Source organism: Pan troglodytes, chromosome 19, assembly GCF_028858775.2.
Source record: "Pan troglodytes isolate AG18354 chromosome 19, NHGRI_mPanTro3-v2.0_pri, whole genome shotgun sequence".
NCBI classification, from domain to species: domain Eukaryota; kingdom Metazoa; phylum Chordata; class Mammalia; order Primates; family Hominidae; genus Pan; species Pan troglodytes.
Window position 1 is genome coordinate 29592313 of NC_072417.2, and position 24038 is coordinate 29616350.

The following is a 24038-nucleotide window of genomic DNA, read 5'->3' on the forward strand; positions in this document are numbered from 1 at the left end:
CCACTTCCTCTAGAGGCAGGAAGTGACATCAGGCTGCCAGCCACTGGCCCCTCATTGACCGATGGCTAAGGGCAGGGGGGCATTGTCTTTGAGCCTGGTTCCTCTCCCCTTCCCCGCCCGTCCCTGTTACTCTGAAGCACTGGAGAGAAAATGCCAAATATCAGGTGCAGTCCATGGAAACCACCACAGTGAAACACAGCAAATCACAGATGCTCTGGAGAAATGGAGACCACACAGCGCACAGAGAGGTGGGTGCCCTACATCCACCCCCGAGCACACAACAGAGAAGAGGGACCACATGAATAATGGATAAAAGGGCAAAAATGAAGTGGGTGGGACGCAGGAGGTGGAGTGGGCTGGTGATTAGAGCCTTGATAGGTTCCACCTCCGGACCTGGGGTCACCCTGCCTCATGGGCAGGGTCCCCAGTTATCACCCAGTTATGAAGGAGACTAAAAGCATGATTTCTATGGGACTTGGGTCCCACTCCTTTAATATCACTGGGGTGGAGAAGGAACCAGAAACACGTCCTGGTGGGTCCCCTCCAAGGCTAAAGAGGGAGCAGGTTGGTCCAAGGGCCTCCTGGGGTCCCACAGGGTAGTGGGCAGGTGCGGTTAATCCACACTCTCTGGCAGGCAAGTTAGACGCCCCCCTCTCCGGACCCCTCCCCCTGCACAAGGTGAGAAAAGCAAGATGGGCGACCACACACGACACACAGGGCGCGGGGGGCGGCGGGTGATTAGAAGAGACACGGGGTCCCTCTCTGCCGTCCCACCCCCATGTCTTCTGGCCCCTCCTGAGCCTGCCTCTGGTGACTAGGGAGCTCCTGTGTGCCTCTGTCAGAGACGAACAGAAATGCTAAAACTAAAGGGAGGGACAACCATGGCGGGGGGAGGAGTCAGTGGCTGCAGCCACAAAGGGAGTGACCCTCATCTGTCTCTGAGCATGTAAATCATCTGTCCTCTGCCATGAGAGGGCCACAGGCCCTGCAAACAGGACTCAGGGCCCCGGTTTCTTAAGCAGGAAGAGGCGGCCCATTGGGGTGACTGAGGCAGGAGTTAGAGATAAAGAGAAGCTTCTGGGCGTGGCATCGCTGGTCTCCAGAGAGTGTCGGTCCCCAGCCTGGATGACTAGCAGTGGTGAGACTCGGCAAAGAGAGGCCGCAGGGTCTGTGGCACTGCAGGAGGGCAGCAATTCGATGCCCAGGTGTCCAGGCAACGGGGAGGGCCCTGGGCCCAGTGAGTGCCTCCTTCCTCCTGAGAAGGGGCTTTAGAATGGGAGGGGCATGGACTGCTGGGGTAAGTGGATAACAGGCAGGGGTAACTGGCATGTCAGTGTGGGGTCCTCACAGTCCGGGACATTCTGCCTGCCGCTGTGCCCACCCAGCCTTCTTATAATCACCCGCCACTGTTAGTGACCGAGGCCGCGACACCGCACTGTACCCTTTAAATCTCCAACAGGTCCGCTGGAGGAGGGGAGGGGGAGGAAAAGAGAAGGGGGTGGGAGGAGAGCACGGGGAGAGGAGGAGGGAGAGGCGGGGGTGCAAGGAGAAAAGGAAGAAAAATTAAAAAGAGGAACATGCCCAGAGGGACACAGCCAGCCCACGAGAAATTAAAGGCTGAGGAAAGAAACCAGTGAGAGAGGGGGAACAAAGCTCCGACCCTGCCCGGGGCGGGGCAGCTGCGCAGACAGGAGGTGGGCACGGGGCAAGCTGGACTTCCCCAGGGAGGGAGAAGGCCCCCAACAGCCCCATCTCCATGGTGGCTGGCAGGGGAGGGCCCCGCTGGGGTGGCACAGGGAAGCTGGGCATCTGGCCAGGCATCTGGGACCCTCAGGAATGCAGTGTCCACCCTCCCGCCTCCCCACTCCCAGGCCCCTGCGCTCACCTGACCCCGGGTCGCCAGGGGGCACTGTCCTGCCAATGTTGGGCAGGAGGTACTCAATGTTGGGCACTGCCTGAGGCTCCTTGTCGCCCACAGGGGTCTGCGAACAGGAGGAGGGGTCAGCTGGCATGCCCTCAGATGCTGGGCTGCCAACCCCCCAGAGGGGGGTGCCCTGATGACAGAGCCCATGTCTCCTCCATCAGACCGGGCTCACTGGGGCAGGGACCGTCTCCCTCATCAGCCGGGCGCTCTTGAGGATGATTCCTACATGTCCCCTATTAGACAGTTTTGTGCCTTCCTCAACACCTCGGAACCGCGAAGGCCAGAGCGGCCCCTTCAGCTAGGGGCAGGAGCTGTGTCTCCCGCACCAGACTGGAACTCCTCCAACCTAAGTCCTTCTCAGTAGCCTGGAGGGCAGGAGCTGCCTTTACTCCTGAATTGGGTTCCCTCTGAGCAAGGCCTATATCTCCCCCATTTCGACTGGGGATTCCTGAAGGCAAGCTTTGTGCTTCTCTATCAGACTAGGGGCTCCTGAGGAGAGGGTCTGTGTTTCCTCCATCAGACTTGAGGGAAGCCTCAAGGACAGACACCTTCCCCGGCTTAAGTCCCGCTGCCTGCCCCACCCCCAAGGACTGGGGCTCACCTCAGACCAGCCCCCATGCCAGCCCAGCCCGCGGCATCACTTACTCTCTCTCCCTTGTCCTCTTCGTCACTGAAGAACCAGTCTGACTGCAGAGAAGACAAAAGGAAGGGATGAAATCAGCATGGGAAAGAAGAGTCTCTTCCACCTGCTCATTCCAGAGGACCCGCTCAGGCGGCAAGGGGCGCCTCTCTCTCAACAAACCCCAGGCTGGCGGGGCTGCAAAAGAGGGCTCAGAGGGAGCTTAACGGACCCTAAAACCTGACTCCACAGACTATGAAAAACTCTGGGGGAGAGAAAAGGTGGGACCCCAGTGTGGGAGGAGACACGGCAGGGAGTGGGAGCATTCACCTCAGACAGGAGATAGGCTTAGGGAGAGCTTCGCTTTTACTGGCTTTTCTCTAAACACTGTCCTGAGCACACCCCTATGGTATACTCTCCATAGCGAGCCAGGGGGCAGGGAGGCACCAGTGCCGTTAGTGTTGGCCAGGTCCATGGCTGTGACAGCCGAGTGTGCCCCACGCCACCTGCCACCCATGGGTGCCACACTGACAACAGGGGTGTCACGTACTCAGCCCAGAAAAGGAAATGACAGGAGAAAGGTGTTGGAGGTTTCCTGAGGGGCAGGAGGTGAGAGCTTTCTCATAAAGGCCAAACAAGAGAGAAAATAAAGACCCCCACAGTTTAATATATTTTGTAAAATTTGAGAATCTTGAAGATAAAATTCTAAGTTTTCTGAAAAAAAAAATCCAGATTGCTTATAAATGAACACGTATCACAGGTACTTGGAACTTTCAGCAGCAAAACACAAGAAGACAAGAAAGTAAGTTTTGACGTGTTGAAGGAACCTAGAATTTTATACCCTGCTAAACTCTCATTTAAATCTGAGTGTAAAATAAAGCTATTCTTCTTTTTTTTTTCCAACAGAATCTCACTCTGTCACCCAGGCTGGAGTGCAGTGGTGCAATCTTGGCTCACTGCAACCTCTGCCTCCTGTGTTCAAGTGATTCTCTGGCTTCAGCCTCCCAAGTAGCTGGGATTACAGGTGCACACCATCACGCCTGGATAATTTTTGTATTTTTAGTAGAGATGGGGTTTCGTCATGTTGGCCAGACTGGTCTCAACTCCTGACCTCAAGTGATCCGCCCACCTCCACCTCCCAAAGTGCTGGGATTACTGGCATACCACAGATCGTTTTAATCACCCCTTAAGTGAACCTCCTGCTCTCTGGAGCCACCACACCTGGCCTTGAAATAAAGCTATCCTGAGACATCAGAAAATTTACTACACAAAGACTCTCTTAACTGAATACTTGAGCAAGTAAAGAGATGACCTTCGGCAAGCTCCAAGAAATAACTAAGGCCCTTTTGGCTTTTATTGTATTTATGTATTTATTTTTGAGATAGGGTCTCTCGCTGTTATCCAGGTTGGAATGCTGTGGCATGATCCTAGCTCACTGTACCCTTGAACTCCTGGGCTCAAGAGATTCTCCCACCTCAGCCTCCTGAATAGCTGGGACTACAGGCATGTGCCACCTTGCACAGCTAATTTTAAAAAAAAAATTGTAGATTTTGGGATTACAAGCATGAGCCACTGCACCCTACCACTTTTGGCTTTTAGATGTGGTGGAAGGAAGACACAGAAACTGATAAGCATTAGAAATTGACAGTGACAGGCCGGGTGCAGTGACTCACACCTGTAATCCCAGCACTTTGGGAGGCTGAGGCGGGCGGATCACCTGAGGTCAGGAGTTTGAGACCAACCTGGCCAACATGGTGAAACCCCATCTCTACTAAAAATATAAAAATTAGCTGGGCATGGTTGTGCGCACCTGTAATCCCAGCTACTCAGGAGGGTGAGGTGGGGGAATCGCTTGAACCCGGGAGGCAGAGGTTGCAGTGAGCTGAGGTCGCACCACTGTACTCCAGCCTGGACAACAAGAGTGAAACTCCATCTCAAAAAAAATAAATGAATAAAAATTAAGGCAATTACCCTTTACCCCCCTCAACACCTATGAAAGAAGAGGAACAGGCAATTTATAATCTCATTATGTAGACTTAAAACACACAAAGAATATTATATATATTTAAGGATAGCCATGCATTTACAATAAGTGGAAGGTGTCCTGGAAGGACACATATTAGCCTATTAAGAGTGGGCACCTAGGGGAATGAAGAGGGGAAACAAGGGGACTTGCCTGAGCATACGCCATGAGCCTCAGTTATTATCGCTCATGATCTGACATGTGATTAACTCAAACAGCACAGGAAGGCCAGAAGGGAAAGAAGAAAGAGATAGAAGAGAAGAGAGCAAAGGAAGATAAGAAAAATGCAAGCTCTGGCCGGGCACAGTGGCTCACACCTATAGTCCCAGCACTTTGGGAGGCTGAGGCAGGTGCATCAGCTGAGGTCAGGAGTTCAAGACCAGCCTGGCCAACAGGGTGAAACCCCAGCTCTACTAAAAATACAAAAATTAGCCCGGCATGGTGGCATGCACCCATAATCCCAGCTACTTGGGGGTGCTGAGGTGGGAGGATCACTTGAGCCCAGGAGCTGGAGGCTGCAGTGAGTGGAGACCGCGCCGTTGCACTCCAGCCTGGGCGACAGAGTGAGACTCTGTCTCAAAAAAAAAAAAAAAGAAAAGAAAAAGAAAAATGGAAGCTCTGGAGTCAGTCATCTTGGTTCAAGTTCACCTTAGCCAAGTTACTTTCCCTCTGTAAGTCTATTTACTTATCTCTAAAATGGGCATGATGTGAGTACCTCCTTCTAGGCCTGAGGAGGATCGAGATGAAATACTGTATGGAAAATGTCGAGTGCAGCACATCGTTAATGTATAATCGATGTCAGCTACCGCTATTCAAAAGTGTGGCTTCCAGAGACAGGCTGACCAGGGGACCAGGATCGGCCCAAAGAAGCCAGCCGTTAACTCAGGTTGGAAGGTGCCCAGAAGTACTCTGCAAGCCACAGCGTCTACAGGAAGCGCCCAGGTGGCCACGGCTCTCAAGAGGAATCCACACTAGTTCCTGCCACCCTGTTTCTGCACGTGCTGTTCTTTCCACCTGGGATGCCCTTTCTCCCTGCTCTGCCTGGCTAAGTTCTCATCATGGTCCTCTAAGGCAGTTCAAGAACTCCATGACTACGACCCCAGCCCCGCACCCAGGGCCGGGATGGGTCCTTCTGTGGGGCTTCCTTGGGCATAGCCCAGAGCACAAAGAGACGCAGCTCTTACTTTGATAAACATTATTAAATGAATAAATGAATGAGAAGCATCTTTTTTTTATGGATTTTTGTGTGTGTGTGTGTCAGGGTCTCACTCTGTCACCCAGGCTGGAGTGCAGTTTCGCAATCTCGGCTCACTGCAGCCTCCCACCTCAGCCCCCCAAGTAGTTGAGACCACAGACACGCACCACCACACCCGCTGGCAATATTCCTTCTGAGCAGGCTCCCATTCACCTCCGTGTTCCCAGCACGGGGATCTGTCTCTGGCATGGAATAATGACCACGACGAAGAGGATGACAGTCAGTTCTCACACGACACTTAGGACCTGCCAGGCACTGCCGCGAGTGCTTTAGCAGACATTCACAACGATGTGAGGTAAACAGTATTGTCATCTCTGCTTTACGGATGTGGAGACTGAGGCACAGCAGGTAAGGAACTTGTCCAAGGCCACACAGCACATAGGAGCAGGCTGGCCCCAGAGCCACTGCCGTCAATCCCCCCACCCCAGTGGGCACTTGGCAATGTCTGGAGACATTTTCGATTGTGACAACTAGAGTGATATTCCCAGCATCCAGCAGGTAGAAGCCAGCGATGCTGCTAAATGTCCTGTAACACACAGAACAGCCTCCCACAAGAAAGACTTATCTGGACCCCAGCGCTCACTAGTGCTGAGGCTGAGAAACATTAGGTATCGCTGCCTTTGCTGAGTGAGTCCCTGAGCAAATGCCCTGGGTGATCTTTGTTTGGGTTCCATTTGACTTCGTCAACATAGGCAGGGGCTCCTGGCAACTTGCCCGCTGCAAGATCAGACACCCAGGTTTGCTCTCCTCTCTGCTCTGCCATTATCTTGCTGTGTGGCCCTGGGCAAGTCGCTGTTCCTCTTTACCCCTCAGTTGCCACCCTCTTTCCGACCTGAAGACTGGTCTGGGTACCCCAAGTGACAGCAGCACTGCCCTGGCTATGGAGCCTCCAGCCTAGACAGAGCTGGCATGCTTGGGTGGGCAGGCTTTCAGGGCTTGCAGAGTGGGTGGCTCATTCCCTCGACAATCATCCAGGGCTGGTTACGTTCAGATGCCAAGGAGGCAGAGAAGGGAAGGACACTAGCTCAGTTAGCTCTCGGGAATGAACCTCTGAGTAGAAAAGCCCAGCCTGGCTGGGCGTGATGGCTCACACCTGTAATCTCAGCACTTTGGAAGGCCGAGATGGGAGGATCGCTTGAGTCCAGGAGTTCAAGACTAGCCCTGGCAACATAGTAAGACCTCATCTCTACCAAAGAATACAAAAATTAGCCAGGTGGTGTGGTGGTGGCATCTCTAGTCCCAGCTACTCAGGAGGCTGAGATGGCAGGATCGCCTGAGCCTGGAAGTGGGCCGTATCTGCCCACTGCACTCCAGTGTGGGCGACAGACTGAGACTCTATCAAAAAAAAAACAAAAAAACAAAAAAAAGCGAAAAGAAAGAGAGAGAGAGAAAGAGAAAGAAAAGCCCAGCCTGACGTAACCTCAATTAGCAATTTACTCAGTCATTTATACTCCACAAACACTGAGTAGCCACTGTGTGCCAGTAGTGTCAGTGCTAAATGAGACAAACTCCACCTTCTCCACCCTGCCCAGAGCAGGGACTCCCCCTTGGGGCTTTGGCCTCCTTCCTCCCTGAAGGCTGCAGTTCCTGACACCTCAGCTGACCTCAGACCTTGGGCTTCCAGGGACTTCTCCAGGAGCACAGGGCCAGACACCCATTCTTCCCTGCTGCTGCCCCCAAAACACACCCTCACGGGAGGTTCCGGGGCTCCCTGGTGCCCTGGAGAGCTAAGCTTTCCCAAGGCCTCATCAGGATCCCCAACGCTGCAGGGCAGCCCTGGCCTCCCAGACAGCTCTGGAGTGGTGTTCCCAGTGTCCGGATGCAGCAGGCTGTGATCCTCCCTCCTGTGGCTCGGAGCCCTGAGCATGCAGTGAAGGAGGGAGATGGGCAAGCAAGGCTGTTAACATGGCTCAGCTGCTCACCACCTCGCCTCCTTACCCTGGCCCCCTCCCTCCGTCCCAAGCCAGCTCAAGGAGGGACCTAGGAGTCTGGCCTTTGGGTTGATAGCAGGAGGAAAGCACAGGCTTTGGTTAGTCAGATCTGGCTTGAAATCTTGGGCTGCCACTTATTAGCTGTGTGACCATGAGCAAGTTGCTTTGCCTCTCTGAGCCTGTTTCCTCCTCTGTAAAATGGGGGTGATAGGGCCCAGCTTTCCTTCCCTAAAGTGTCTAGGGGGCTTGGGACTGAGGCTTCTCTTCCTCTGACCAGCTGCCAGTCTTATTTCCCCTGGCAGGAGGGGCTCTGTTCTCATCCTTTGTGGGCTGTAACAAGAATTGGAAATGGAAAATCTATGATTCATAATGACATCCGTGTGCACACCAGAAGGCGGCAGTGCTGCCTTAGGGTTGGGCTCTGGAAAACCAAGGCCTCCTACGCCCTCTGCTGGCCACTCTGGGTTCTCCTCCGCCCATGCACAGTAACAAGAACCTACAGGACCAGGGCTGTTGGCATCCAGGAAGCCATGAGAAGGGAGGTGGCCAGCCCAGTACATGCCAAGCACTGGTGCAGGATCCTGCCTCAGGCCAAGGCCCTGTGCCCTGTCCCATCCACCCCTTGTTACCAGGAACATCACCACTATCTCCCCAAAACCTCAGTGGGGCCAGCAGGGAAAGTCACTAGAGCCGGGGCCTCCTGATATCAGGCCAGACCTTGGCCCCCGTCTGCTCGTGTCTGCCAGGACACCTCTCCAGGGGCCAACTTCTGCAGCTGCCCCTTCCGCCCTCCACCAGTAGCACCTTCCCTGCCCTTCCTCCTCTTCTACCTTTCCCAGGCATCTCGGATGCTCGGGGGCCTCTTGACTCTCCTGCTGGGGACACAACATCCCAGGGCAGCAGGGATTCCAGGATCCATTCCTGCCTTGCCTTGAAATGCAGCCCATGGCTTTGGAGGAGTATATACCACCCTAGCAGCATGCTCTAAAGCTGCCGAGCCCTTCCTGGGGCACACTCCGCCAGGCGGAGCAAGAGCGAGGGGCTCAGAGGAACATGGCCTGGGCCCCAGGGGCTGCCGGGCGCCCCCCTGGAACAGGGGCTTACGTGCTGGATCAGTGTCTCCACGATCTTGTAGCGGTCAGGCATGTGGGTCACCATGTCTGTCATGTTGTCCTCTGACGTCCTCACCAGTGTCGGCCCAAAGACCAGGGCCAGGTTCCGGGGTTCCATCTGGGCAGCAGGGAAAGCAGGTCACTGTCAACATCCTGAACTCGGTCCTCCCTCACTCTGGCACCTGAGGCCTCTGTCCCCAACTACATCCTCACCAGTCCCCAGCTTAGAGGGTGGACACCCCCTTGTATGGGCATGGAGATGCTTGATGAGTAGAGCACAGACAAGATTTCAGCCCCTTTCATCCCCAGGCCCAGCAGCCATGAGCAGTGCCCAACCTGCACACCTATACAAGGCAGCCCTGAGTGGTCAGTGCCAGCAGTGGGAGACCCTGCAGTAGGAAACATGTTGGAGGTCCCAGGGGTTATTTTAGGCCTGGGAAAAAAATCCGATCACTTCCAGGTGCCTGTAATCTCAGCTACTCGGGAGGCTGAGGCAGGAGCATCGCTTGAACCCGGGAGGCGAAGGTTGCAGTGAGCCGAGATCGTGCCAAGTCACTGCAGCCTGAGCGGCAGAGTGAGACTTCGTCTCAAAACAAACAAACAAACAAACAAAACACAAAAAATCACTCCCCTCATTTTCCCCACTGCAGAACCAGAAGGCATAAGGGGTTTGATGAGGAAAATGCAATGCGAGGGACTTGAGCTAAGTCGGAGGATGGCAATGCATCAGATACGGGGCGCCGGGGTTCCCTGCCTCTGGAAAGCCCTCAGAAACTCAGGAGATGGCTCTCTGGGGGAAAGCACTGACCAGCATGTAGGAGCGGGGTGGGGACGGAGCAGTCATAGGAGGAGGGCGTGCCTAGAGGGGCCTGAGTTACTGGACCTGCTGGAGCTCAGTGCGTGCTGAGGGCCCCCACACAGTAAGTCCGTGCTTGCCTCCCCCAGACTCCATGCGGGACTCCTCCCCACCTTGTTTTTCTCAGAGTGGTCAGCGATGGTCTTGAGATGGCCCACAAGGAATTTGAGCGTTTCATAGTAGTGTCCTGGGAGATCCCGGATCTGAGCAGGAGAGAGGAGGGGCATGGGGACAGGCTGTGAGGGCCTGCCCCTGTCCCCCGTCACCACCATGCCCCAAAGATCTCCCACTACCATGCCTCAGGGAGTCTGGAACCTATCCTCTAACCCCCGTTCTCTTGTATGGATGGGGAAACTGAGGCCCTGAGTGGAGCGGGGCTTCTCCAAGGCCACAGGGGTCGTGGGCAGCACCCGACTCCCTGCCTCCTGGGACAGAGGTGCTCAGGCAGCTGCCCCACCTCGTGCCTGACAGCACCTCTCTCTCCTTACCAGCTTCCGCAGCGTCCTCATTCGCTCCCGCGCGTCCTCAATGCGGTTGGCCTCGATGAAGTCGTTGTATTTGTCTAGAACACAGCGGAGACTCTTTAGAGAGGTGGGGGCAGCGCCTTCCCCTGTTCTCCCGGCCGAGGGCCCTGCTGGGAGGGCTGTGTTTTGAACTCCTCCAGTTCGGGGGCTCCAGCGTGGGCGACAGCCTCTTGTGTATGTGAACACACCCACCACAGCTGCACTCACCACAGCTGCACTCACCACAGCTACACTCGGGTGTGCACCTGACCTGGGGTAGCCCAGCTGTGTTCATTTGGGAGGCAATACCATCTGAGCTGCATGCTGATCCCAGAAAAGGGGTCCCTGCCCCCGTCTCCAGGACATGGACACCAAGGTTCAGCAGGTCAGAAGAGAAGGGCACCTGGAGAGGAGGAGGGGCTTCAGACAGCCTCCACCAAGGATTACCCCAACTCCCTTCAGAATAAGTCCATGGGGACCTTTAAAAAATGGAACATGATAAGCCTATTCTGAAATTCATCTGGATGAGCTAACGCACAAAGACAGCCAGGAATAGTTTTTAAAGAAAGAGTGTAACGCGGGAGGATCTGCCCTACCAGGGACTGAAACATCCCGAATGGATGGCACAACTGAAGCCGGCTGGCACGGCAGAAAAGGCAGAGCAATGTTAAGGCTAGAAAGGGGGGAAGCGGGCCATATGGATATTTATTATATGATAAAGGCAGCACTTCCAATCAGGGGGAAGGATGGGGGCCTCAACAGATGTCCCTGGGACAAATGGCTACCATCGGGGGCGGGGGGATCATTTCTAGCTCACAATACACAAATGCAATCACACGGCAGAGCCAATTGTGAAAATTATAAAAGCACTGGGGAAAAAGTAAGAAAATATTTTTATAATCCTAAGGCCATCCTAAACATGAGATGCAGAATCCATGAAGAAAAGATGAACAGCTTTGGTCACATTTTAAACAATTGTTTTCGGCCAGGCACGGTGGCTCACGTCTGTAATCCCAGCACTTTGGAAGGCTGAGGTGCATCAGCTGATCACTTGAGGTCAGGAGTTCAAGACCAGCCTGGCCAATGTGGCAAAACCTCATCTTTACTAAAAATATAAAAATTAACTGGGCATGGTGGTAGGCGCCTGTAATCCCAGCTACTTGGGAGGCTGAGACAGGAGAATGGCTTGAACCCGGGAGGCGGAGGTTGCAGTGAGCCGAGATCGTAACACTGCACTCCAGCCTGGATGACAGGGTGAGACTCGGTCTCAAAAAAATAAATAAAATTAAATAAAAATAAAATTAAAAATTGTTAGGCAGGGCGCGGTGGCTCACGCCTGTAATCCCAGCACTTTGGGAGGCCAAGGAGGGTGAATCACCTGAGGTCAGGAGTTCAAGACCAGCCTGGCCAACGTGGTGAAACCCCGTCTCTACCAAAAATACAAAAATTAGCTGGGCATGATGGTGGGCACCTGTAATCCCAGCTGTTAGGGAGACTGAAGCAGGAGAATCACTTGAACCCAGGAGGCAGAGGTTGCAGTGAGCCAAGATCACACCATTGCACTCCAGCCTGGGCGACAAGAGTGAAACTCTGTCTCAAAAAACAAAACAAAACAACAACAAAAAATTTGTTTTCAGTTTCTACACTGCAAAGTGAAAGGCAAATGGCAGGCCAAAGCAAATATTTGCAAAAACTAACAAAGGGTTAATAGCTGTAAAACACAAAGAGCTTTTCTCCCACAAATCAACATAAGAAAAAGATAAACAACCCAACAGAAAAATGGGCACATGGTCTGATCAAGCAATTACAGAGAAAATAGAAACAGCCAATATGCTAATGAGAAAAGATTTAATCTCCCTAGTAATGAGGGCAATGAAAATAAAAACAATAATGAGATACCATTTCCCTTATCTGATTAGCAAAAGTTTAAAATGTTAATAATATTTAATGCTGTCTGGGTGAAGTGGCTCAAGCCTAAAATCCCAGCACTTTGAAAGGCCGAGGCACGATGATCACTTTAGACCAGGAGTTGAAGACCAGTCTGAGCAATGTAGTGAGACCCTGCCTCTACCAAAAAAAAATTTTTTTTAATTAGCTGGGTGTGGTGGCACAAACCTGTAGTCCCAGCTACTCAGGAGGCTGAGATGGGAGGATCACTTGAGCCCAGGAGGTTGAGGCTGCAGTGAGCCATGATTGCGCCACTGCATTCCAGTCTGGGCAACAGAGCAAGATCCTGTGTCAAATAATAGTATTTTTATTTTTATTTTATTGTATTATTTATTTATTTATTTATTTTGAGATGGAGTCTTGCTCTGTCACCCAGGCTGAAGTGCAGTGGTGCGATCTCGGCTCACTGCAACCTCTGCCTCCTGGGATCAAGCAATTCTCTTGTCTCAGCCTCCCTAGCAGCTGGGACTACAGGCACCCGCCACCACATCCAGCTAATTTTTGTATTTTTAGTAGAGATGGGGTTTCACCACAGTCAGGCTGGTCTTGAACTCCTGACCTCAGGTGATCCACCCGCCTCAGCCTTCCAAAGTGCTGGGATCACAGGCATAAGCCACCATGCCTGGCCTTCAAATAACAATAATAGTTATAATATCCAATGCTGTTGGGGATGTGGAGAGACAGACTCCTACATTTTAGTGGGAGTCTAAACCAGGGCCTCTTTCTCAGAGTGCAATTGACACTGGTCTCAGAAAGGTTCACCGGGACTTTGACCCAGCAATTCTACATCTAAGAATCTCCTTAGAGAGCACAGATCCAGGCGTGCAAGGACTTATTCAAGGAAAGCCATTGCAACAGGTTGTGTAATAGCAAACATTTGAAGACAACCTAAATATCCATCAATAGAGGAGTACTTAAAGAAATTGTAGTCTATTCAAACCATGAAATTCTATGTGGCTGATTTAAAAGAAGAATGAGGTAGAGCTCTCTGCACTGACACGAATGAATCTCAGAATTACAACTCTGCTTTTGTTAAAAACAACTCAACCAGCGGTGTGCTGGAGCCCGCTCACACCAGCTCCTGAGAGCGACTGTGTGCCTCTCTTCCCAATTCCATGTTGGTGACATCATGTTGGTGGCTTGAAATAAACCATGGTAGGAGTATTTACGCCATGGAAGCTGGAAAACGCTAGGCATTAGGGCTTTTTTCCCCCAGAGACAGATGTTAAACATCTGCCAGCACACCCCTGAACCCACCCAAATCCAAACCCCATGCAGGCACGTGTGTATCTCTGCCATGCATATAAGAGGGCCAGGAGAGAAACACAACAGATTGTGAATAAGCAGTTCAGCAAATGGCCAAAGCCCGTCGGTGCCCGACGCCTGGGGTGGAATCCTGGCTCTGCCATTTACAACCTGTGCGACCTTGGGCAAGGCATTAAACCTCTCTGAGCCTTGGTTTCCTAATCTGCAGAGGGAAGACAATAGCACCTTCCTCATGGAGTTGCTGTAGGGAGTTGTGCTTGGCACACACTAATGCTCAGAAAGTGTTAGCCACAACCTCCCGTGAAAGGGAGCAGGACATTCACAGGGTCCTGTGCAGTTTTCTTCATTCACATCTGTACAATCTATGTTTTTTCAATAAGCTTTTGTGTTAAAAAAAAAAAAAAAAAAAGCCAGCGTGGTGGCTCATGCCTGTAATCCCAGCATTTTGTGAGGCTGGGGCAGGCAGGAGGATTGATTGAGCCCAGGAGTGCAACACCAGTCTGAGCAACATAGTGAGAAACTCCCCCCATCTCTGAAAAAAACTTTTAAATTAGCTGGGTGTGGTGGTGTTCACCTGCTGTCTCAGCTACTCAGGAGGCTGAGGTGGGAGGATCGCTTGAGCCCAGTAGCTTGAGGCTGCAATGAGCCGTGATTGCGCCACTGCACTCCAGCCTGGGCAACAGAGCAAGACTGTCTCAAAAAAAAAAAAAAAAAAAAAAGAGTAAAACCAACAAACCAAATGCAAAAGTAGTGGTCAGGGTGAGGCACGGACTGGTGTCCCCTCCCCGCCCCACTTCCACCTCCTACTCACCATCAGTGAAAAGAGGCTCGGGCAGCTTTCGGAAGAAGGACTTGAGCAGGCTGCTGATCACATTGAGGTCTTGCCAGCGCTGGGGGAGGGGTCAGATGTCAGGCCACAGGCAGGCCCAGCCCGATGCCCATGCCTCCATGATCATTCTCCCCAGAGCCCAATCAAGCCCACCAGGCCCTCCCTGGGACCTACTTAGACCAAGCTCTCTACTCATCAGGATGGTGGCAGCAGAACTGAGTCCCCACAGAGGTCCTGTGCCCACACTTACACTTGGCCCCAGCCCCTCCCTGCTCCTGCCAGTGCGTGGGCTCCAACACCTCCCCATGCACAGAAAGTCGCAGGCACTGTGGGGAAACAGTGAGTGGCAGCTGCTGCCTCCACGGGGCACAGTTTAAGCATCCGTGACACAGCAGTCATTCGTGCCGGCTCCTTCCTGTCTCAGGTCCTCTGCATGTGCTGGTTTCCTCAACCAGAACTTTCCTCCCCGCCTCCACACAACTGGCTCCTCATCCCCACCTAAAAGTCGCTCTTCAAAGAGGCCTTCTCTGACCCTCATAGCTAAAGCAGCCACCTTCACCACGGCCCTGTCATCTGCACCCCAGCCCTGACTTTGTTTCCTTCATGGTGCTTAACCCAATTTGTCATTATTTTCTGCTTTTGTTTCCGTGTTCATGCCTGTCTCCCTGCAGGACTGTAAGCTCCAGGAGGAGACAGGATCCCGTCTGTCTCATTTCCCACTGTGCTCCTATCACCTAGCAAGGACAGTTAACCTGGTACTTACATGGCCCTAAATCAGTAGTTCTAACAGAAGGAGGCAATTTTGTCCCCCAAACTCCCACTCCACCCACAGAGGACATTTGACAATGTCTGGAGCCATTTTGATTTTCCCAACTGGAAGGTGCCACTTGCATCTAGTGGATCGAGGCCAGGGATGATGCCAAATTCCCTCCAATGCACAGGACAACCCCACACAACAAATAATTGTTCTTCCCAAAATGTCCACTGAGATTGAGAAACCCTGCTCTAAAATAAATGGTTGTTGAGTACAAGAACTAACGGCCGGGTCGTTGTCCCTTCTATCCTCCAGGGGGCACCATCACCCCACATTGCAACCAAGTCGGGCACAGCCGCCTCGCTGGGAATGGCTCAGAATAACTCAGGCCCAGAAAGCGACCTAATACCCCCAACAAAGAGACACAGTACAGCAGTACACACACTCATTACAATGGATCCACAGCTTAATGCCAGACAATCCCATAAACAATACACTCCCCACAGGCTCACCAGGGGTTAGATTCATCCCCCACTACACTTACTCCCAGCACGACCCACAACAAATGACACAATGATATCCAAGACAAAACAACACACCCAATATACCTCGTATGCCCCCAGCTGGCCCTGGCTTGGACCAGCTGCCTGCCAGCATGGCCCCCTCATCTCACACACACCCAGTGCGGCTCCTGCCCACCCGACTCTGTTACCTCCTGGCCCTCAGGTGTGAGCTCCTCTCATCTCCCAGCTGCCAAACCCAATGCCCTGGCCAGTGCTTCCTGGTTCCTCCAGAGTGAAGTGTCTGCCCTCACCCCAGCCTCACTGGCGGCCCTCTCCTTCTGTCCCACTCAGAGCGTGGCCCCTGCTGTTCTGCGGCCCACCCTTGGTCATCCCATGCCCCAGCTGCAGAAAGACCCATGCCACTCTCTAGTCCACGCTCAATATAGCGCCTGTTTATGCCCTCACCCCATGCAAGGGACTTTCCACACCCCAAATCCAATGGAGCCACTCCCTGAGACGGCCCCTCCCTTCCGCCTCTCCTCACGCTGCCCCACTCCCTGGTTTCTGCCAAGGGAAGATACCACCAGCCCCAGCTCAAACATGCGGCTCTTCCTCGCCCCTCCTTCCTCCCTCTCATGCAGACAACTCTTAGGGTTGCTCCCATCCTCCCCCTTCCCCTGGGACCACCAAGTCCTCCCGACACTTAGCGCTTCCATAGGTCAGTGACTTCTCCCCAGACCCCTGCCCTCCGCATTCGTATCCAATGGACATGAGCAGGAGCATTACTGTTTCTTGAACTTTGTTCTCACGATGCTTCCCCAGCTTAAGAACCATCAGAAGCTCCCTACTGTCCATCAGATCAAGGTCGAAGTCTTCAGTGAAGCCATCAAATGCCCTCTCTGTCCCCCTGGGGCCTCACCCTCCCCATCTCCAAGCCCAGGAGGTAGATACACTCTCTGTCCCCCTGGGGCCTCACCCTCCCCACCTCCAAGCCCAGGAGGTAGATCCACTCTCTGTCCTAACCCTCAAGCCCTCCCCGGCCCTTGCTGGGGTTTTGGAAAATGCCATCGTCTCACACCCCGAAAGGCTTCCCGTCCACCTGCCCCCTCCTATTCATTCCTCCAATACTCAAACCCTCCAGCCACCACCTGCTCCAGCCTGAGCACCCTCTCCTTCCTCATCACAGTGTGGTCCCTGATGAGAGATCATCTTTTTCTCTTGTCCACAATTTCACACACACTTGTCTCAGCTCCTCATTCTCCAAGGACAGGAAGACTTGTGTATTCCATGAGCCTTCATGTGTGTGATTCGTGGGACATCACTGCCCACGTTCATGGTTTTCCAAAATATCTTTTTTATCAGAGCCCCTTTGGACAAATAAAATTGTACATGAAAACCCAGTACAACAGACTGGGCAAAGCAGGGTTGCTCTAGCAAGGACAGGGGGTCCTGACCTGCCCCTGGCCTCCCAAGGCCCCTCTGGGGAACCCTAGGACTCTGGGGAACACCCTTTGAGAATCGCCGGCCTTGCTGGAAACACTTAAGTGTGATTGCAGATCCCTTCACAGGCTGGTCTCATCTCGCCTGATCAGCCACTTCTCTTTCCATGTTGCAGCCACCCAAATTGCTGGCCATTCTAGAAAACATCATATATTCCCCTTTTTCTAAGCCGGCGGTTTGTAAACCATGGTCTGTAGGCAATATCTAGCCACAGCCTGCTTTTGGATGGCCCTTGAGCTAAGTATGGTTTTTACGTTGTTAAAGGATTAGGAAGAGAAGGAGGAGGAAGAGAAGGGGGGAACGCAACAGAGCAAACTACAGCAGAAAATATTTACTCTCTGCCTCCTACAGAGAAAGCTGGTTGACTCCTGGCACACTTTCCGCGTCTACACCATTGAGCAGGCCATTCTGCTGCCTGGAATGCCCTCACCTGGCTTTCACCGGCCTTTGGTGAACTCTACTCATCCTAAACACTCGGACAAAACTGCCATCTGTGAGCCTCTGCCTCAGAGCTCCCCAGGCCATGACTGCATTTACTTGGTCAGCTTCAGCCTGGGGTGATGCCCATCCCCGGGCTGGCCAGCGGGGGCAGGTCCCATCTTGCCCATCTTGGTGTTCTGGACCAATGCCGGGCATGTCATAGGGCACAATGCATGCAACACAATAGACCACAGAACTCTCCAAGCGGAGCACCACCCACACACCATCTCAGCCCCCCTTCCACAGACCCCCCAGCTTCACCCACCTCATCCTGCAGGTTGATGTCACCAGGCCCGCGGTTGAGCTGCTCCTGTAGGCTGGACACCACTGCATTGTTGCCGGGCACTCGGTAAATGCCTGTGGACTCCAGCCCTCGTGCCTCCACAATGCGACAGCATGCAGCCACGATTAAGGGGACGCGCTGGGGACACATGGGAGGGGTGTTAGGGGGGACAGGGGCCAGAGGAGCTGGGGAGGCCAAGAAGGGGACAACGCAAGGCCCAGAGCTGCTGCCAGGAACCCTTGGGGGGAACAAAAGGCCCTTGCTGCCTCCAGTCTGAGAGCTAAAAATGACACCAAAGCCTCGCCATGGTCTGAGAAGGAGCCGGGCTCAGCCTCAGCCCTGCTGCTCCCTCCCTGGGAGGCCCGGGGCAGGCGGGGGCCTTCCCCTCTCTGGGCTGTTTTCCCAGCTGTGTTTGTACAATGAGGTGGAGAGCTGGTTCCATGTCCCTTGCTGCTCTGACCCTCTGTGCCTCGGTCTCCCCCTGCTGGGCCTGCTCTGGCGTGTGGCAGAGACCCACCTGGTTCTCCGTGGCTGGCTGGCACTCCTCCAGCCTGACCCCAAACGCCCTCGGGGCGGCCTTCTTATTTTTCTTGATGATGTTGATGCCCCAGGGGGTTTTGGGGGCTGCAGCACTGTCATCTGAAGTGGGGGAGACAGAGCCAGAGTGAGCTGGGGTATCCAGGAGGGTCACACACATTCACTGCCACATTCACACATTTGGACGTATGGGGATTCCATCAGAGAAGAAACCAGATGCCCAGGGCTGATGGGACATTGTATGGCAAGAGAGAAGGCCTGAAGGGGAGGATGCTTACCCCAAAGGAGAGGCCCAGAGCAATGCAAGGACTTCCGTGTGGCTCGTGGGCCAAAACTACAAGGCGGAAGCCACAGAACTTTGTTTCTTTAGAGATAGGGTCTCTGTCGCTCAGGCTGTAGTGCAGTGGTATGATCATAGCTCAATGCAGCCTCAAATTCCTGGGCTCAAGCAATCTTCCCTCCCCAGCCTCCCGAGTGGCTGGGACTATAAGCTCATACCACCACACCTGGCTAATTAAAAAAAAATTTTTTTGCCAAGCACAGTGGCTTATGCTTGTAATCCCAGCACTTTGGGAAGCTGAGGCCGGCAGGACCACATGAGGCCAGGAGTTCGAGACCAGCTGGCCAACATGGCAAAACCCTGTCTCTACTAAACATACAAAAATTAGCCGGGCGTGGGCCGGGCGCGGTGGCTTACGCCTGTAATCCCAGCACTATGGGAGGCCGAGGCGGGCAGATCACGAGGTCAGGAGATCGAGACCATCCTGGCTAACACGGTGAAACCCTGTCTCTGCTAAAAATATAAAAAAATTAGCCAGGCGTGGTGGTGGGCGCCTGTAGTCCCAGCTACTCGGGAGGCTGAGGCAGGAGAATGGCGTGAACCCAGGAGGCGGAGCTTGCAGTGAGCCGAGATCACGCCACTGCACTCCAGCCTGGGCAACAGAGCGAGACTCCGTCTCAAAAAAAAATAAAAAATAAAAAAATTAGCCGGGCGTGGTGGCACATGCCTGTAATCCCAGTTACTAGGGGGGCTGAGGCACAAGAATCGCTTGAACCTAAGAGGTGGAGGTTGCAATGAGCTGAGATCACGCCACTGCACTCCAGCCTGAGTGACAGAATGAGACTCTGTCTCTAAATAAATAAATAATATATAAAAAAATATTTTGTAGGGATAGGACCTTGCTATGTTACCCAGGCTGGTCTCAAACTCCTGGCCTCAAGCAATCCTCCAGCCTCAGCCTCCCAAAATGATGCTGGGATTATAGGTGTCAGCCACCATGCCTGCTGGCCCAAGGGAACAACTTTCTTTCTTTTTTTTTTTTTTTTGAGACAGGGTCTCGCTCTGTCACCCAGGCTGGAGTGCAGTGGTGTGATCTCGGCTCACTGCAACCTCCACCTCCCAGGCTCAAGTGATTCTCATGTCTCAGCCTCCCAAGTAGTTGGGATTACAGGCGCACACCACCACGCCCGGGTACTTTTATTTATTTTTTTTTTTTGAGACGGAGTCTCGCTCTGTCACCCAGGCTAGAGTGCAGTGGCGCGATCTTGGCTCAATGCAAGCTCCGCCTCCCAGGTTCATGCCATTCTCCTGCCTCAGCCTCCTGAGTAGCTGGGACTACAGGTGCCTGCCACCACACCCGGCTAATTTTTTGTATTTTTTAGTAGAGACGGGGTTTCACCGTGTTAGCCAGGATGGTCTCGATCTCCTGACCTCGTGATCCGCCCACCTCGGCCTCCCAAAGTGCTGGGATTACAGACGTGAGCCACCGCGCCCGGCCTTCTGTATTTTTAGTAGAGTTGGGGTTTCGCCATGTTGGTCAGGCTGGTCTTGAACTCCTGACCTCAGGTGATCTGCCCTGCCTTGGCCTCCCAAAGTGCTGGGATTACATGTGTGAGCCACCTTGCCCAGCCAGGTAAGAACTTTCTAACAGCCAAAGGTGAGGGAAATGGGAAAGGTTGCTCTTGGAAAGGGTGGGCCTCTCATCCCTGCAGAGACACCAGCAAAGATTAGAGGACCACCCAGCAGGGATGTCAGGGAGGGGAATCAGGCTCCAGGCCCTTCCACCCCGAGACCCTGAGAGCCCCTAGACCCTCACAGGCATGCACACGCAGACAGACATACCGGCAGCCCTGGCACACAGTCAGGCACACACGAGCAGACACAGCCCAACACACACATGCGTGCCCTCCCCTCCCCATGCCCCCTGCCCCCACACACCACCCTGTCTCAGTGGCCACCTTCCTACCCTTGCTCCCTGCGGGCAGTTCCTGAGTCCTGAGGCCACGTGCCGCACTCTGCTTGAGGAACTCAGACTTGAGGCCCCCCAGGCCGCGAGAGCCTTTGGGGGAGGAATCAGCTTTGGGCCCAGAGCTATGGCTGTGTAGGAAAAAGGGGGAGAGGAGAGGTCTTCATTTGGGGTGGCCAAGCAGGCCACCCACCCTGGCCTCCCGCCCCTCGGGACCTCCCCTCCACCCTGAGGCAATGCCTCCATGCCTAACTGCAGCCTGGAGACCCTGGATACCCCTTCCCCCAGCAGAGGGCAGCCCTGGAGGTGGGCCAGGAAGACATCCTTTGCCTTCAGCCCCTTACCACCCCCACAGAGGAGACTGCTCCACGAGGGCTGGGCCTCACCTCACTTTGCGATAATCATTAAGCTTCTTGCTGATCAGAGCTTGGTTGGCACAGCCGGGGTCCTGAAGCAGGAGAGGAGAGAGCGGATCATGTCAGTGCCCACAGCCAGCCCACCCCAGGGCTCATCCCTAGCCCTGCTTCCCCTCTTGTCCACCTGCCAGGTGGACAGCCCAGACCTTGGAGTGAGAAAGACCAGGCCTGGACTCCCCAGCACCCTCTCACCAGCTGAGGCCTTGGGGAAGCCTCTTAGCCTCTCTGAGCCTCAGTCTCCTCGGTAATAAACATGGGGGGCTAACAGGGAAGGCTCAGGGCCGGGTGCAGAATCATGCAGCACTCGCCACCGTCCTGGCAGACGCTGAGCAGGCATGGAGGAGGTGCCCCAGGAGGGACTGCTACTGCCATAGTGATGGTGACTTGGGATCCCCTGACTAAGCCTTGTTGGGGACAGCCAAGCCAGGCCCCCAGAGGAGGAGGCCCAAATTCCAGGTGCCTTCCTCCCTGCAGTGGGGAAAGCTGTTCCCGGGAGAGCAGAGCCTGGTCAGTGAGAGGATGTGACCTCAGCAAGAGGCCATGCACTAGCACCCCCTCCCACGGCCACAGCAGGCCCCGGCCCACTGCCCTCTTGGCAGAGACCCCAGGCCTGGGACGCCCACATGACTTTGTGTGGGTGTCTCAAGGCACTTCTGTGTAGGTTCCTGGCCAAAGAAGTAAACAGGGAGGAATCCCTACCTAGGCCCCTGGAGTGCAGCTATGGCTGACCACAACGGGCACCATTAAAAAAAATTCTTCGGCTGGGCGCAGTGGCTCACACCTGTAATCCCAGCACTTTGGGAGGCTGAGGCAGGAGGATCACGAGGTCAGGAGATCAAGACCATCCTGGCTAACACAGTGAAACCCCATCTCTACTAAAAAAAAATTAGCCGGGCATGGTGGCATGCGCCTATAGTCCCAGCTACTCGGGAGGCTAAGGCAGGAGAATCACTTGAACCTGGGAGGCGGAGGTTGCAGTGAGCTGAGATCGCGCCACTGCACTCCAGCCTGGGCAACAGAGCGAGACTCTGCCTCAAAAAAAGAAAAAAAAATTATCCCAAAATCCCTGCCGAGGCCCTTGGCTCCACCCCTGCCCACCTGTGGCCAAAGGCCAAGCCTCTCGGCCTCCTCACAAGGTCAATGTGCTCATCCTCCTGCAGACGGGCCAGCCCAGTGCAGTTCTGGTGCGGGGACACTCATGCCCTAACACACTCCATAGGAGGCCCCTGCCTTCCTCGCCTGCTGAGAAAAGCTGAGACTGGCCTGGAGCTGACCACTCCACACCGGAGCCTGCTCAAGGCGATCCTAACACAGTCACAATCATCCCTGTCATCATTAGGGTCAGGATGGTGACTGCCGGTCCCCGCACCTGAGGACGCCAGGTCCCCCGTGAGCCCTGCCTGTGCACCCTCCTCACCCCGAAACCTAGGGGGACACAATCACGAGGTGCACTCCTGTCAGCCCCCCTTTCTAGCAGAGGGAAGTGAGGCTCAGAGCGGGCATCCCAGGTCCACAGCCGGTGAGAGGCCACCCCGCCCGCCCTCTGTGGCTGCCGGGCTGGCCGGGCCCTCACCTCGCCCTCGGCCCTGCTGTTCTCCCGGATCGCTCTGATCCAGCCCAGCATGTCATCCCGGTCCTCAGCCTGAAAGAGATATTCACAGAAGTCAGCGGTGGTCAGCCGGAACACGTGCCTCCTCTTGGTCTCGCTGTAGGAGATGTCCACGAGGCAGGAGCCGATGCAGACGGGCGCCGCCTCGTCCTCACCTGCGCCGGCCGCCGCAGCCCCCGCCGCCGCCGGCCCGGGCTCCCGCCGCTCCTTGCTCAGCGAGAGCGAGCGTGCCCGCAGTGCGGCGTACACCCGCTTCCACTGGCGCAGGCCGCTGCCCGCTTTCTGCAGGGAGACACGGGGTTGGGGGAGACAGGAATGGTGAGAGGCCAGTTTTGCCCACTGCTCTCAGAGTAGCAGACAGAGGACAGCCAGGGGATGGACCCCACGCTGCCTACCAGGAGCCCCCTGCTCCACCCGGCTAGACCTGGGCAGCCTCCTGCCCACAGCCCACCAATGCTTTCTCAGCCCCTCGCCTGCCTAGACACCCCTACCCATCATCCTAAAGCCCCCCAGCAGACCCCAACCCTCTCCCCCTCTAAACACCAGCATCAACACTCACCAAGCGGTGGCAATGCTCAGACACCCAGCATGGCCCTCCATACATGAAATCCTGGGGATGCCATTCCCAGCCCATGCCATTCCCAGCCCACGCCCCTCCCCAGGCTGCCCCTCATCCCAGCAAACCTGCTCAGAAGCCGTCCGCACTCTTAGAGGGTTGTTCTCCCCACTTTCCTGCCGCCCACCCAAGACTCCACTTGCCCAGAAGCTCCTCTCAGGGACACCCAGAACCGCCATGTGGCCAAAGCCAGTGGCTGCTTCTCCCCAACTTGCCTTAACCCCTCAGCGGCATCTGACACAGCCAGCCCCTCCTTCCCTCTCCAGACCCTATCTCGGCACCTGAGACCCCACGTTCCCAGCTTTCTTCCTAATGCCACTGGCTCCTTCCTAGTCTTCTCTACTTGCCCTCCCCCACCCTCTACACCTGTAGTTAAACAGCCAGGAGACTCGTCCCCACGGGACATTTGTGTGGAGGGAGCTGGAGGGTGTGCTATGGCATCTGAGGGATGCGGCTAAACATTGCACAATGCACAGGACAGCCTCCCCCAACAAGGAATTATCTGGCCCAAAATGTCAGCAGAGCTGAGGGTAAGAGACCCCGCCCTAAAGGAGGCGGAGCTCCAGAACTTTGTCCTGACTCTCCTCTCCTCTCCTCTCCCTGCACACCTCCCTCAAGGATGTCACCTCTGCCGTGCCTTTAAACTAGGTCCATCTGCTGATGGCCATTCCCAAGCCCAGCGTCTCCCCCAGCCACAGCCCGGCACCCCCACCCTGCTCAGTGGCTTCATTTGCAGGTCCCATGGGCACTCTGCACAATACTTGCCAGGCCATGTGATTTCTTACCATCAAACCTCTTCTCCACTCTCTACCCCCATCTTTTCCAGCCC

The 24038-nt window shown here is 54.5% G+C and overlaps 1 protein-coding gene and 1 long non-coding RNA gene across 9 annotated transcripts in view; one reads left to right on the top strand and one right to left on the bottom strand.

The window, feature by feature from the left end:
• Window positions 1–24038, bottom strand: part of ARHGAP23 (Rho GTPase activating protein 23) — a 94261-nt gene that overhangs the window by 11985 nt on the left and 58238 nt on the right. For 4 of the 8 annotated variants that reach the window (XM_054671613.2, XM_054671612.1, XM_054671615.1 and 1 more), the window contains 11 exons: window positions 22558–22875; window positions 20955–21016; window positions 20569–20699; window positions 18303–18424; window positions 17768–17923; window positions 14248–14326; window positions 10209–10282; window positions 9834–9923; window positions 8857–8982; window positions 2570–2611; window positions 1886–1982 (listed from right to left, as the gene is read on the bottom strand). In XM_054671613.2, coding sequence (XP_054527588.1) covers window positions 1886–1982; window positions 2570–2611; window positions 8857–8982; window positions 9834–9923; window positions 10209–10282; window positions 14248–14326; window positions 17768–17923; window positions 18303–18424; window positions 20569–20699; window positions 20955–21016; window positions 22558–22875 — 1297 coding nt within the window. Of the gene's footprint in view, window positions 1–1441; window positions 1465–1885; window positions 1983–2569; window positions 2612–8856; window positions 8983–9833; window positions 9924–10208; window positions 10283–14247; window positions 14327–17767; window positions 17924–18302; window positions 18425–20568; window positions 20700–20954; window positions 21017–22557; window positions 22876–24038 lie in introns of all 8 variants that reach the window. The other 4 variants (XM_054671620.1, XM_054671616.1, XM_054671614.1 and 1 more) reach the window with 4 other exon arrangements.
• Window positions 29–5790, top strand: LOC129137766 (uncharacterized). Its single transcript, XR_008540551.1, has 2 exons — window positions 29–248; window positions 5292–5790. It is a non-coding gene; the product is annotated as an uncharacterized LOC129137766 (long non-coding RNA).